Genomic DNA, 15,562 nt, shown 5'->3' with positions numbered 1-15,562 from the left:
ATTCCATCAATTCCCGGTGCCTTGTTCTTTGCCAATTCCTTCAATGCACTTTGGACTTCCTCCCTGAGTATATGAGCTCTTGATCATATGCTACCTCTTGAGTTGGTTGAACAGTAACCATTTCTCAATAGCTTTCCTAAAAAGGCTCAGAGGTATTATGTCCTTGAGCTCTGGCGTGTTTGAAAATACCATCTTTATTCTTGAAGGACAGCTTAAATGGCTATCAAATTATTGGATCACTCTTTCCCTCAGATCTTTGTAGATAATTGCTCCCCTGTACTCAAGCTGTAGAGAAATCTGAACCTTACTGATGTTCAGTATCCCTCAACCTCTACCTTCCCTGAAAGTGACTTTTTCAGTGAAAATGACTAAAGGATCATTTCCTTATCTTCTTTTTTAAAAACATGGTATGTTCTTTCAGTCTGCAAGTTCAAATTTTCTTTCAATTTAATTTTTTTTTTTTTTTTTTACATCTTTGAATGTGTTCTTTGTGCCATTCATTTGGTTCTCTACTTCAAAGAAAACATAAGCCACACATTGCTCATCAGTGTCTGAACTGCAGCTACATGATTCCATCTCTATCATCTTTCTTTCCTAATTTGCATTCCCTGCAATCATTTCAACCCACCCTCCTCCTCTTGCCTTGCTAATTTAGTTTGAGCTGTAGCTGATTTATTTCTTCATGTTTCCAATATGTTGGTTAGTCTTGTATTTTCTAATTTCTTGGTTGGTTCTGCTATTTTGGTTTTCAATCTGTTTCCTTAATTGTAACCCTCTTCTATCTTTGCATGAGTTTCTCATCTCACCATTGATTTCTTATTTCCATTGTTTTCAGGTTCTAATTTCTCCTGGAGTCAGAGCACTTGTGGTTTACATTTTTTATGTTTCTTGCAACTATGCGTCCATCCTGACATCTGTCTTCCTTCCTCCCTTCCTTTCTGCCTTCCCTCCTTCTTTCCTTCCCCTTTTGGCTATAGTAGTTTTTCATGATTGACACGGTACTGTTTTCATTTTATTTCTTTGTAATCTGGGTATTTCTACCTGACCTTCCCTTTACCCAGATGTACGGCATAGGTAAATTTTCATTGCCTTTTTCCTACCCTTATCTGAGATTTCTGTCCTGCCTTCAGAGCTTTAGCTGAGGATTGGGGATTTTGTGTTTTCTGCTTTCTTTCCAAAGTTGCAACAGGGTAGCAGGGAGGAAAGGGGAAGTGGTGATGGAGCTGTGAGCATTAGTATTTGTGGAACCAATTGGTTTTGCTGTTTTATGATAGGTTGTTCATAGCGTAAAACTTGGGTTTATTATAACGAATTTGGGGCATAGATTGTTTTCTTGGGTAGGTGTGATGGGTTTGGGATTGTCTTACCAGTTCGGGGTAGAATTATAAGGACACCCTGCCCCAGGCATTATTTTCCCAACTTGACCCAATTCTTTCTGGCAGCTACTTTCATTCCCCTGCCTGGTATGGGAAGGAAAAAACTAGGGGGAAAAATTAAGGAGTTTGGCCCTGTATATTGTTTTTCTGAAGTGAAGTGGCTTGAATTGGGACTTTCTGTGAATCTCCTGCCACTCACTTCATCAAAAGGGTTGGCCTTATTCATTTTCTCTTTAGTCATATTTTCTGGTAAATCCCTCCACATTGTTCAGAATTTTACCTCTGAGAGAGCACTGCATTCATTCAATCTTTTCTCTCCCCTGATCCTTAGTAAGGAAAGCAAAATGGCAACACAGGCTGCTTTTGGTTTTGGTTTTCTTTTTCGCTCTTTGGTGTGTTGTTATGGTGGAGCGGAGAACCTTCCAGAATGCTTGATTCTTGGGGAGAGGAAAAGAAAAACGGTTATCAAGGGTGGGAGCTATCTCTGTCTTTCTCTGGCCATCATTTGGGAGTTGCTGGTATCAGTTTGGTTGGTAAACAAATATTTTTTGTTAGCATTTGTGTTACTTTGGTTGAGTTCAGGGGTAAGGGGGTTCTGAGATCTGCCAGTTTGGAGATCACCCTTCAGACATCTTAACAGGGCTAGAAAGCCTGTTAAGTGATGTTGTAGAATAGCACTTTACAGCTAACCACAAGTTCAGCAGTTCAACCCACCAGCCAATCCAGAGGAGAAAGATGAGTTTGTCAGCTCCTGTAAAGATTTAGTCTCTGAAACCCTAGATAGGGTCACTATGTGGCACTGTGGGTTAATGCACTAGACTGCAAGGTCAGTTTGAACCACACGGTCAGCACTTCAAGCTCACCAGTTGCTCCTTGGAAACCCAAGACAGGGTCACTATGAGTCAGTACTGACTTGACAGCACTTAACAACAACCATGAGTCAAAATCAACTTGATGACAGGGGGTTTGTGATTTGGGTTTTCTGTTGTTGCTGCTCAACCTAAGGTACTTTTCTAGGCAAAAGCCCCTGGATGACTTTCACTTGATTATTAGATCTTGCATGGTTCAATCAGTCATATAGATTTCTCAAGACCCCACTGCTAATTGGCTTTCTGCTGGGTATAACGGGGATACATAAAGCAAAAGTGAGATCAAAGTTGCCACAGGTTTACTATCTGTCACTTAAAAATATCAAATCCTGGGGACAGAACCCAAGATCTGTCAATAATAGAGAGAGTATCTAGTGCATCAATAGATGGATCCCTGAGTACCCTGTCTCTGACATTTGGGCTTTCCACCCTTTACCGCGATACTTTAAGTAACAGGAAACTCAAGAACACCATTATGCTATTAGAAAGTTCAAAGTATTTAAACTTTCTTTACCTTGAGCCAAACTATACTTCCACTTCTCTCTGCCTGGTCTCCCTGTGAGGCTTGCATTTGCATGGTTCCCAGTCTCGACTCCTCTTAGATGACTACCACAACAATGCCTAGAGTCATGATCTCTAGTCTGGCCAGCAATCCTGGAAAATGCTTGAGCAGATTGGAAAGTTGTTGGGCCAAACCCACAAGAGGTGGTAAATCATGGATAACTGTAAACTCCTGCATGCAAGTAAAGGTAGCCCTTGTACAGGAGGAGGCTCATAAAAAAAGATTGGAGGTCATTGTTGTTAAGTCTGTCAAGCCATTGAGATGTTCCAACTTATAGCTACCCTATATAGGGTTTCCAAAGAGCCAGCAGCTGGTGGGTTTGAACCACCAGTCTTGTGGTTAGCTGCCCAGTGCTTATACTACAGCACCATACCAGGACTCCTTGAGGGTTCTGCGGTTTGTTTTTAAGTGCTGCCAAGTCATCTGTCTCATAGATCCCATATATAGGGTTTCTAACGACCAGTTGGTGAGTTTTAAACACCAACCTTGTGGTTACTAGTCCAGTGCTGATCCCACAGCACCACTTAACCCTAAGTGTACTGTGGGGTCATGGTGTGGCACTGTAGGATAAGCATTGGATTACTAACTTCAAGGTCCACAGTTCAAATCACCAGCCACTTATTAGAGACCCTATACAGGATTGCTATGAGTTGGAACAAACTCAAAGGCACTTAACAACAACAACAACAAAATGTACTGTGAGCTCATAATTACACACAGAAAGTTTATGCTGCATGAGTAACAAATGCCAATGCCATGGACGTTTGCCTTTGTTGTCCTGTGCTGAAAGCTTGTTAGAGCACATCTGGACAACAGTGAGTAAGCTGGCAGGGGGTGGTGTCTCAAGGCCATGGCCCATAATGGATCATATTAGACAGCTGGAAAAAACTGGGCTAGAGCCTGAAAAAGAAGCTTCGGAGAGGTACGAGAACTGTGTCTTTAAACAGGAAAATGATGTCTACAAAAGAGATACTTGGTTTGTTCTTTCTGCCTTTAAAACACAGACATGGATAGTTTTAGAAGGTAGCAAAAAAAGAAAAAAAAATGTTCCTTGGCTGTTATCTAAGAGGTATCAATATTCTGAGAGCTGGAAAAGACATTATGATGTTAGCTCTGGAAAACACTTGCTTCTATTTTTATCAATGAAGGTATGGAATCAGATGTTGATTCCTAGATAGTACACAAAAGATGAAACTTTTTAATTCACCTGAAGAATAACTGGACAACAGGTCCCCTGAGAAGCCTGCCAAAGAGTGGGGACTTTCCCAAACGTTATAGTCAAGCAATCAACCAATCAGTTTCCAGTTGTCAGAAACCAGCATCTGATCCCAGGCACAAGAGCCTGCTTGATACTGTGGGGACCAATGGGAAGAACACAGACTTTGGAGTCAGGTAGACCTTAGTTTGAAGTCTGACTGTGTCGTTTACTAGTGTTGTGGCTTTGGCAAGTTACTGGACCTTACTGAGTCTTGGTTTACCTGTCTGAAAAATGGATTTTAGCTTATCAGATCATTGTGAAGATAAAGGTAGCAATTACAGAGCTCCTGGCCTATCTATTCTGTTCCATGGAGTCAGATTCAACTCATAGTGACTCTGTGTAGGGTTGGTTTACAAGGAGCGGCTGGTGAATTTGAACTACCAACCTTGCAGTTAGTGCTTATCCTACAGCACCATACCAGGACTCCATCTAAGTAGGTGTTTATAAACATTACAGTTCTTCCTTGTCCCTGCAGCTAGTTGCCCACAGTGTTGTTAACTGCCATCGAGTCAGTTCCGACTCATAGAGACTCTGTATAGGGTTTCCAAGCTGCGGCTGGTGGGTTTGAACTGCAGTGCTTATCCTATAGCACCACACCAGATTACTGGGATTACAAATACACATCTTTTAAGGAAGCACTTTTTTTTTTTTTCTTTCAGGGCTCCCTTCTGAACTCTCCCCTGCTATTGAGGAGGAAGAGTCAAAGAGTGGCTTGGATGTCATGCCCAATATTTCTGACGTGCTGCTGCGCAAACTGAGGGTTCACAAGTCTCTCCCTGGAAGGTAAAATCCGGATGTGGGCTGCAGTACAGCCTGTAGTGGATGGTCCATGGGTTAGATTCAAGGTGGGATACAGAGCAGTATGTGCCTTGGTCCCTGGCTCCATAGGGCCAAAGTTCAGTGATCACGGCTAATTCATCCAAAGCAAAAAGAAGAATGAAAGGCCAGATGAGGTGGTTCCTACTCAAAGAGTAGGTGAGGTTCATAGAGAGGCACAGCTGTGAAGGGCTTAAGGGTCACTGGAGGCTCTTAGCAACAAAGGGTGGGTGATGGACTTTAGGCCAGGAGATGGGGATTTCTTTCCTTTCCTAATTTCATTGAGTTTTTGGTGAAAGTTTGTTACACAGAAGACAGAGATTTCAATTCCAGGTATACCCTTCACCTGAGAGATTATAGGTCAGGTAGTTGTGTAAATAGAGATGCAGAAATTATGGGAACACATGAAGATGGATTGCTTGGAATTCCTGTCAAGTTTCTTCCTCACATGAGGAACAGATGACCTTGCTTTTTAGTCTACACAACCTGTTTTACACAATAGGGGCCATAATCATTCAGTCATTGGTAGGGTCCTGAACAGGTTAAATGGGTCATGTGTGAGCAAATGCTTTAGACAGAGTTCTCATTAACAAGCCCTTGCTTGACACCTGCTTTGAAAAAGTAACCATTTGGAGTTTAAGAAGAGAAGAAAGGGTTTAGAGTTTAAGAAGACTACAAAGCAATAGGGACAGTGTGGGTACCAGCAGATGAGGCCTACAACCAAGTCCCACAACTTTGACATTGGACTGTTAGTGGGGAAATGCCATTAGTAGAATAAATCAGACCTGACAGAGCTCCCAGTGTTTGAGGATAAGCATGAAAGGAGAACAGATTTTACCCAGTGGGTTTGATGTGTACAATTTCTACAATGTATTCATCTAAAACATTTACCAGGGCAATGTGCACAGGGACCTAGCAATCAGACAAACATCAGGAAATGTGTTAGAAGCAAATAAGAAGCAGACATCACCACAGTTGGGAGAGGCTGCGGGTTGGGTTCATATAATAAAGGGAAGGCAGAGAGGTGTGTCCAGAGGCAGGAAACCCAAGGAAAAACATGTCTCTATGCTACGTGTTTTTTTGGTGTTTGTAACATCTCAGGGAAGCAGAAAAAAGAAGACTGTCGTGTTTTAATGGACCAGAGAGGCAAAACAACTTGCTGGCAAATGAGAGAGTCAGGAATTAAACTCAAGTTGGGCTGATTCCCAGATGTAATGCACTTACTGTCTGAACCCAGGGACCTGTCAAAAGTACCAGACTACCACTGGTGCTCTTCAGTCTGCAAGGAGCAGGGCTAGTTGGAATGTACTTGGCTGCTTTTTGCTTAGTAAGGTTGAAGATAATTCGAATAACTAGGGCACCTCACCAGCTACTGGGTTGTCTCATTCTGTTGTCTTTGAGTATACTTGAAGGTGTTTGTGAGAGGTCATTTCTTGGAGGATTTTGATTGTATTCTATGGCCTATTAAAGGATTTTGAATTCTGAGGCAGGCAAGGCTATCCAGAATGGTTTCTTTGTATGTAACCTGCTAAGCCTTTGTCCTTCTGGAGACCCATAGCTCTGCCCCTCTAGCCCTAGCTGCCTATGCCAGGTCTCTGCCTCAGGATCCGGCCATGTCACAGAGTTTCCCATCTCCCTGAGTCCTGGGGCTTCTGACATTTTAAAGACTTTATGCTCTATAGCAAAAAAGCGAAGTACGAGTCATCAACAATGGAAAATAGTGTGGTTAATAATTTAGGAAAAGAGATGTACTGCATGTGGTAGCCAAATAAACCAAGGAGCCAAAGGCAAACTCATCCAGCTTTGATAAACCATTGAAACAATGTGTGCATGTTCTATATGGCAGTTAAGATTATGTTCGCCTGCAAAAGGCCTGGTAGGTGGAGTTGGGGCAAGAATTGTAGCTATCAGGCATCTTGTTTATCCCATGTTCTGTTCTCTGTTGACTTGCTGGCTATGGGGTCCTGTTGCCTCATCCTAACAGGAAGGCTCTCACAGGGGTGAGAACTAGCCCCTTGCAGAGATGGCTGACCCCTAACTTTGCTCCCAGGGTCCATCTGCACCCGTCAGAGGAAGGAAGCTGTGTTTCCTGAGTCTTATCGATGGCATGCTCTGTTGCCAAGTCTTGTGACGCTGGTAGGACCCCTCCCAACCCTCCCCTCCCCAGTACAGGAAAGGGGCTGTGCAGTATTTACATTGTCTGCATTTCAGAAGGGGCCGCAGTTGTTCTCAGCAAGAGCACAGCCCCAGCCTAAACAGTGTAGCTGTGTGCATGAAAGGACTGCTCACTGTCATAAGGGCCTGGGCTGTGGGGACCGCATATAAGGAAACGCTCAGAAAGATACCCCTGCACCAGCTGGGCCTGTCTGCCCACCTTCTAAATCCAGCAGTCAGAGGGGCTTCTCAGTGTTGGAAGAGCACTGGTCACCCCCTTACCTTTTGTTCTCTTTTACAGGTGCTCTCACCAGAGTCCTGAGAGGTCAGGACAATAAAACGTGTAGACCTACATAGCCTCCAAATCATAATGGCAACTCAGATGTATACTTTACAGTTGGTAAACATCTGTTTCCTTATTAAGACCTCGAAACAATTCTGAGTTAATTATAATAATAGCTGATATTTCTGGAGTACCTATTGAGTATGGCCATTAAAAACTCATATACACACACACATATACAAGAGGGCTTCACAAAGTTTGTGGAAAATTCCATTATCTTTTCATTCCATTTTTCCACAAACTCTTTGAAGGCCCCTCGTACATATGACTTACATATATGATTAGTCCTATAAGATGCCTGTAAGGTAGATATTACTTTTTCCATTTTATGTATAAAAAACTGGAACTTAGGGAGATGAAATAACTTGTCAAAAGTCAAAGAGATATTAGTGGCACTGCTGGAAATCTTACTTAAGGAGTGAATGTTTTCCACCATATTACCTCTGTAAGAGTCAATATTGGGCTGAGTATTTCATGGATTACAGAGCACATACAAAGACTGCTGTACATACTTTTTGTTTCAGCGACTCAGCTTAACTCCATTCATGGAAGTAAATAGTCTGCTGGTCATTCAGTCACCTGTTAGTTATTTCATAGATTGGATAAAGTTCATCTGTGTGTTTTCTCTTTTTCACAGTGCCCCTCCACTCACTGAAAAAGAAGTTGAGGTAAGTGACTCATGAGCTTTATGAAATTTTCTATCTGTGCTTGCTTGACTAGACTTATTCAAAACACTCCCTCCTCTAGCTTCTGGCCCTGACATTTTTTACATAAAAAATGGGACTGAGTGACTGTGGGGTATTACCATATTATGGCTGTCTATGACCGAGCCTGTTGAGTCTTTAAGATCCCCAGACCTAATGAAGTTCATAAGAGATTTTGACAAATTTGGTCATGGGTGAGAAATTAATAGGAAATTCCATGTTTCTTCAAGGATTGTTTATGTTATTACATATACAGAGTCAGTTGGGCTGCTACACAAATTTATTTCAGAATTATTAAAAAATAGATTTTGAATTTCAAGCTTTAGTCTAGAGGAAGAAGGCATTTCCTTTCACACCTAAGGAATCTACTTCAGTCAGCTGGAGAGCCTTCCCTGGTTCTGCTGTTTCTCTCCTTGGACCCCCTTGCACCTGTAGAGGTGATATCCCAATGAGGGTGGCGAGTGAACGGAGGAATATGTGATTTCTTTCTGATGAATGGGGTGGATAGGGAAAGAAAATGCATCTGAGGTTGAGCTGAGGACAGCTGATGCCTGTGCCAGTTGGTTGTCAAGACATTTATGTTGGGGTTGATATAAGGAACCAGGAATGTGCATGATTTCAGAATCTCTCTGGGTTGGAAGGATGAAAGGGTTTGTAGTCTTCATAGCATGGATTACTATTGGTAACAAGAAAATGAACATACCTTTCCAGAGGAGAACTGCCAACATGAAAAATCAATCACAGATAATAACAATAAACTTGTACACAGACATTGCACTTATATTTTACAACTCTTTTAGCCATCCTTTCAGCAGATCCTCCCAACAATTCTGAGAAGCAAAATGAACCAGAATAAGTACAAAGGAGAAAACTGAATAATTAGCCTACCTGAGATCCTAGATCGAGTACTTACTTACCTGACCAATCTTCCAACTAAAGTCAAGACTTTTTTTTTTTTTAAGTTTTTATTGTGAATTGAGTGATAGTTTACAGGGGAGTACATCAGCTTTACACTCATCCTATCATATTTCATTTCATTGCAATGACTACAATCCCCTCCATGCATCATTGTTCAACAGCATTTGCTTCTATTCCGTCTGTGTTTTTTTTGTTGTTGTTGTTTTTGGATGTACACAGAAACACTCAGGAATATATAATCATTCAAACAACCAAAGGGCATACCCTGCAAGCCTGCCCCCCAGCCACCAGCACACAGCCCCTCTCCCTCTTTGAGTCTAGAGACCCCAGCTGCTCCATCTCTCCATGTCATTGTCTCTGCCTCCATCTCTGGTAGCACTGAAGTCAAGACTTTTTATGTCACATTACTATAAAGGGGACAACTCAAGTGTTTAGAAGTAAGCATTGATCATTGTTGATGAGCTTAACTGAACTGAGGCCTGAGTAAGACAGAGAATTCACATCACTAGTCTGTGAGCTCAAAGCTCCCCTGCCCCCCATATCTGTGAATACAGACAATGGGCAGTTTGTTTAATGGACACAAGTATACTGGCATGTTGTTGTTGTTGTTATGTGCCGTGGAGTCGGTTCCAACTCATAGCGACCCTGCACAGGGTTTCCAAGGCTGTAAATCTTTACAGGAGCAGAAAGCCTCATCTTTCTCCCGCGGAACAGCTGGTAGTTTCGAACTGCTGACCTTGTGGCTCGCAGTCCGATTCGTAACCACTACTGGCATAGTCAGCTCTTATTCGTGTGGTGGAAATAACACAGGATTTGGAATCTGATGGTCTGAGATTGAATCCTGGTTTTTCTACTTATTTATTGGGTAACCTTGAAAATAAAGTTAAAACCTTCTGGTCTCAATGTCTGTGCTCACTATCTTTTATCTTTATCTTATGTCTATCTGGTCTCAATATAAAGTGGATATAACACTACTATTCAGAATTGAATTGTGTTCCCCCAAAATATGTATTATAAATCCTAATCTTTGTGACTATCAACCCACTGGAGAATGAGTTGTTTTGTTATGTTAATGAGACAGGATTAGTATAGAGTATGTCTTAAATCAATCTCTTAAGATATAAAAGGTAGTCCTGGTGTGGCGCTGTGGGTTAATGCACTGGACTGCAAGGTCAGTTTGAACTGCAAGGTCAGTGGTTCAAGCTCACCAGCTGCTCCTTGGAAACCCTATATAGGGTCGTTATAGGTTAGAACTGACTCAAGGGCACTTAAAAACAAGAAGAAGAAGATATAAAAGAGGTCAAACAAGCTATCAAAAGAAACAGATAAGGAGATGAGTGTTGCCAAGCCACATGAAGATTGCAGAAGCTCAGAAGGAACAAGGTCCTTCTTCCAGAAACAACAAAGAAGAAAAGACTTCCCTCTAGACCCAGCACTTTATGTTTGGACTTCTAACCTCATAAACTGTGAGAAAATAAACTTGTTAAGACCACCCACCTGTGGTTCTTCTGTTACAGGCACTAGATAAAAAAGACCGAATTTGGTACCAGGTGTAGGCTACTGCTCTAAGTGATAGCTAAAATATAGAAGCTGTTTTGAAATTGGGTAATGAATAGAAGCTGTAACTTTTAAGATGCCTAATGCTAAAAACCTAGATTGCGTTGAAGAGACTGTTGGTAGAAATATAGACATGAAAGGAAATTCTGGTAAGGGCTCAGTAGGAAGTCAGGAGATCTATAGTGAAACTATTATCTTATAAAATACATATGGCACCAGCATCAGAATGCTGCTAGAAAAGCGGATGTTAAATATGCTTCTAGTGATGAAAATGATGAACATGCCATTGGATAATGGAAGAAGGCAATGCTTTGTTATGCAGTGGCAAAGACCTTGTCTGAATTACATTCCAATGTTTGGTAAACGGTATAACTTGTGGGTGATGAACTTGGGTATATGACTGGTGAGATTTCTAAGCAAGATCTTAAAGGGGTTCTGTGGTTTCTGTTTGCCACATATAGTAAAATTTCAAGAGTAAAGAGATGGACTTAAAAGTGAATTGTGCAAAATGAAAACAGAATTTAAAGATTTGGAAAATTCTGTTGTACAAGTTAAGGACTACTGTCCTAGGATGTTCGTAAAAGACATGGCTACACAAACTTTTGTTAAAGCCATTAAGCCTGTGGCTGATGACTCTAGCCAACTACCACAGCAAAAAAAAAAAAAAACCCCATCAACTTAGAGTGAGGGGGTCAGAGAAAGAATGAAAGGAAAAAGTGCTATTTGCCTCTTGGAATTCTCCAGGCAGGAAACATGTCAAAGGAGCTATATCTGTGGTCTTACAAGAAAAGAAAAGCACCATCCCTGGTACAGCGTGGAGATCAGCAAAACTTGGAAACAGTCTTCTTGGTTTCAAAGGGTGGGGCTATGGTGACCCAGATCTCAAAGGATATGGTCATAGTCTCCTACATTTCCAAGAGTCAGATCTTCGCCAACTTAATTTTGCAGCTTGGAACTGATGTTCACGACTTCTGAGAGCATAGGACCACCAACCAAAGCTGTGGTTTGCCCAGGAGCCGAAAGAATGGAGCCTGCCAGGGCTGAGGGGATTGGGTCACCACTCAGATGGACTAAGAGAATGAGGTGGAGTCCTGGTGTGGCGCTGTGGGCTAATGCATCAGACTACAAAGTCATTTGAACTGCAAAGTCAGTGGTTCAAGCTCATCAGCTGCTCCTTGGAAACCCTACACAGGGTTCTATGGGTTGGAATCGACTCAACGGCACTTAACAACAACAACAAATTAAGCTTGAGGGTCTGGAAAGCAGAGCTGACGCCCAGAGCTGAGGGGCTTTCACTCAAAATCCAGATGCTGCAACCAATGTGCAGAGACTGGTAGGCCGTTGCCCAACTGTCTCAGAGAAGAGAGAGTATTTTCAAGACTTCAGAGCTAATGTTGTTTGTTCTAGTAGGTAATGGACTTGCTTGTGACTGATGGGTCCCTTCTTTCCCTCCAAGTTCTCCTAGTTGTAATGGAAATGCCTACCTCACGCCTACTCTATTGCACTTTGCAAACAGATAACTCACATTCTAGATTTCACAGGCTCACAGATGAATTGTAATGGACCTAAAGTTTCACCCATATTTGATTTAGATGGTTCAGAGATGAGATTTGGGACTTGGAGTTGATATAAGATTTTAGGGATGATGTAATGAAGAGAATGTGGTTTGCTTTGTGGAAGGACATGAATTTGGGGACCACCAAAGAGTGGAATGGTATAGATTGAATTGTGTCCCCCAAAAATATATGTTTAAAATCCTACTCTCTCTGCCTATAGTTATATAGGATTTGGAAATGGGTTTTCTTTGATATGTGAATGAGACACAAGGTGTGTAGGCTATCAATCTGTTTTGAGATATAAAACAGAATTATCAAGGAAGTGAAAGAAGCAGAGATGGGGGAGGAAAGACATCAAGCCACATGAAGCTCACCCAGGAGCAGAAGTTCAGAGGAAACACAGACCTTTCTTCCATAACTGACAGAAAGAAAGCTCTCCCCTAGAAGTAGCACTCTGAATTCAGACTTCAGCTCTCTAAACTGTGAAAAATAAGTTTCTGTTTGCTAAAGCCATCCACTTGTGGTATTTATGTTATCGTAACACTGTACAGGTCTCCTGGTATGGCACTGCAGGATAAGCACTGGGCTTTGAACCACAAGGTCAGCAGTTCAAATCCACCAGCTGCTCTTCTGAAATCTCATACGGGGTGGCTATGAGTCGCTGTGTTAACTGACTCGACAGCACTTAACAACAACAACAACAAGCACTATACAACTAAGAAAACTTCCTATCCCAGAGGGTTGTTGTGGGATTAAACCTTAAGTATGTAGAGCTCGTAGTAGTGCTAGCATAGGGTAGATGCTCAAAAAGGAATCATTCTCAATTCAACTGTCAACATCATCATTGGGTGAGTTCAGTGCCTTCAGTTCTCTCTCTGGACATGTCTGCCTGCTGTTACATGAACTTCAGAAACTTGGATAGGCTTGGTTCATCCCTTAGATGACTAATCTGCTTCCATGTGATTTAGGCAGGGCAGATGAAAGCTAGAAAAGGGAAGGCCATTGTGTCCTCTGTATAGTCTATCTGTTCATTTTTCCTCCTCAATAGATTCCTATTCTAGGGATTCCATGTCTGATCAACACTACCTCTTAAAAGGCCATTCATACAGGCTGCATTTTTGGCATGGAATATTTATTCCAGAAAGCGTATTTTAACAGAATCATACCTGGCCTTATTTAATCACTTGGCAGCCACTCAGAGCTGCTGTTGGTGTAGGATGTGGAATACTCAGCTGGTTGAAGTTTAAGTTAACAAGGCTTGAAACTCAAATGGGGTTTCTTTAAATACAGTTTATTTCATGTGAAACCTCTAAAATCCCCATGCAATAAATCCCAGCATAAATCCAAACTGCTTACACAACCAGCTGCACTGGCCTATGTTTGTCTAAATCCAAATACAGGATGTTATATTCTTGAAGTTCAGAGAAAAGCAATATGTCATTCCTTCCTTACTTTTCAGTAAAATGCACTTGGTCTTTTGGTCACAGTCAGGACCTTGCAAGGGCTTCAGGTGGATTTCCATTGGACTATCTTTTGTGAAGTTTACTATTAAGTGATAGTTTCACTTGCACATGAATACTTTGTTCAGTAGATCCAGGAGCTGTTGAAAATGTTCATACAAGAAACGCATCTGTGGCCTTGTTCCCTGCAATAACTCCTCCTAGCATCTTTTCCACACTCTTGTTCCCAACAGAATGTGTTTGTACAACTGTCCTTGGCCTTTAGAAATGACAGCTACACCTTGGAATCTAGAATTAGCCAAGCTGAAAGGGAACGGAATCTGACAGAGGAGAACACTGAGAAGGAACTGGAAAACTTCAAGGCTTCAATTACGGTAATTATGGAGCCTGAATTTGGGGGTCATTGGAGTGGGGACTGTCTTCAAGGGTCATGCTGGGTGTCCCGCTTTTCCCAGTTATCCACCAGTGTCTCCTGAAATGGGAAATCAGACCAAGGCCCTGAGCTGGACATAGAGTCCCCCTCAGAGAGCTGAGAGGAGCTAAGGGGGAGATCCTGGAGGCTGGATTCCATCAGAGATGTGACCTCTGAGTCCTTGGGAGCTTCTCAGGAGGGACCTGAGGACCTAGGGTGGTAGTGGCAGCTCTCAGGGACTAGTGGCTTGGATCTGACTCTCTCTTTCAGGCCAGCCAGGTGTAGATTGCCCACACAGGGCTTCTCCAGTCCCCAGAAGTGTTAGCCTGGGACCTACCAAGGTTCTCAGCCAGAAAGGGTCCCAGGATTTATGAGTCCAAGTCTGGGTGAACAAGACCCGGGTGAGGCTCCTTCTCTCCTCTCAGTCTTCAGCTTCACTCTGGCACCACTATGAGCACCGAGAGGCCTACCAGAAGCTGCTGGAAGACATTGCTGTCCTGCACCGCCTGGCTGCCCGTCTCTCCAGTCGAGCTGAGATGGTGGGAGCTGTCCGCCAGGTGAGCCTCACCAGCTCCAGTCTTGCTGACAGGCTCTGCTTTGCCCATAGCACTGAAAGCAATAATATGACCAGTTACGACTACATATGCCACTAGCATTGGCTTCATCCAGACCTGGCATCTTACATACATTATTGTGGTGTCTTTCGGTGTGTTTTTGGTGGCCCACTAAACACTTGAGATGATGTTTAGAACAAATTTTTGTGGGCAAATAAATTTAGGAATTTCTGCTTTCTATCTTCCTGTCTTAGAGATTTATGACACACATTGGCATAATTAAAACTTTAAGAAATCCTATAGTAAAGAGACCTGCTTAACTTTAACCTGTGTATTTCCCAAATATATTTGACTATACTATTCCTTCCCCTTTCACCTCACAAAATACATATCCACCTCCCATGGAATGAGTATTTGGTAAAACATAATTTAGGGAAAAGTCCTTATTTCATTTAACCCTCCCAGCAACTCTGTAAAGTAAATATCCTTCTCTTCAGATGAATAAATGGACTCTAAGAAAGGTAACTCATTGGTAAGTGGTAGAGATAGGGTCCAGGGCCAGGGCTGGCTCTGCTCTCAGCTACTTTGAAGTTCCACAGCACAAGAACATCCGCTGCTCCAGAACAGAATAATGGACTCAGATGATCCAAGTTCTAATCCTCTGTGACCTTGGACAAGTTACTGAGGTTCTCTGAGCTTCGGTTTCTTCTACTACAAAATGACGACGATTATAGAACCTGCCATCTAGAGTAGCTGTGATTGGTATAAAGCCTTTAAATGTTTTTTATTACTGTTGCTATTACCATGGACACACATTGCCATGCTGGTTGCATGAGATTAATGTTCCCAGGAATATCAAGAAGCAGCACTAATGGAATGAAAGGAGAACAAATGGTTGAACTGTCCCACCCCTGTGCTTTTCCGGGGAAAGGACACCTGACTCAGCAGTAGCACCCAGGGGATCACTCCAGCTGGAAGCAGCAATGCAGGGAGGACTCGAGGGAAGTGACTGGTTTGAGCTCA

General features: G+C 42.4%; 1 protein-coding gene across 1 annotated transcript in view; it reads left to right on the top strand.

The window, feature by feature from the left end:
• MRVI1 (murine retrovirus integration site 1 homolog) overlaps positions 1-15,562 on the top strand; it is a 190,061-nt gene that overhangs the window by 117,525 nt on the left and 56,974 nt on the right. Inside the window, 4 exon segments of the mRNA XM_006873009.1 lie at positions 4,725-4,848; positions 8,016-8,046; positions 13,807-13,947; positions 14,411-14,542. Of these exon segments, the coding sequence (XP_006873071.1) occupies positions 4,725-4,848; positions 8,016-8,046; positions 13,807-13,947; positions 14,411-14,542 (428 nt within the window).

This window comes from Chrysochloris asiatica, unplaced genomic scaffold (assembly GCF_000296735.1).
Source record: "Chrysochloris asiatica unplaced genomic scaffold, ChrAsi1.0 scaffold00219, whole genome shotgun sequence".
Lineage (NCBI taxonomy): Eukaryota > Metazoa > Chordata > Mammalia > Afrosoricida > Chrysochloridae > Chrysochloris > Chrysochloris asiatica.
Note: the sequence above shows the minus strand (reverse complement) of the source record. Positions and strands in the feature narration are given on the sequence as shown.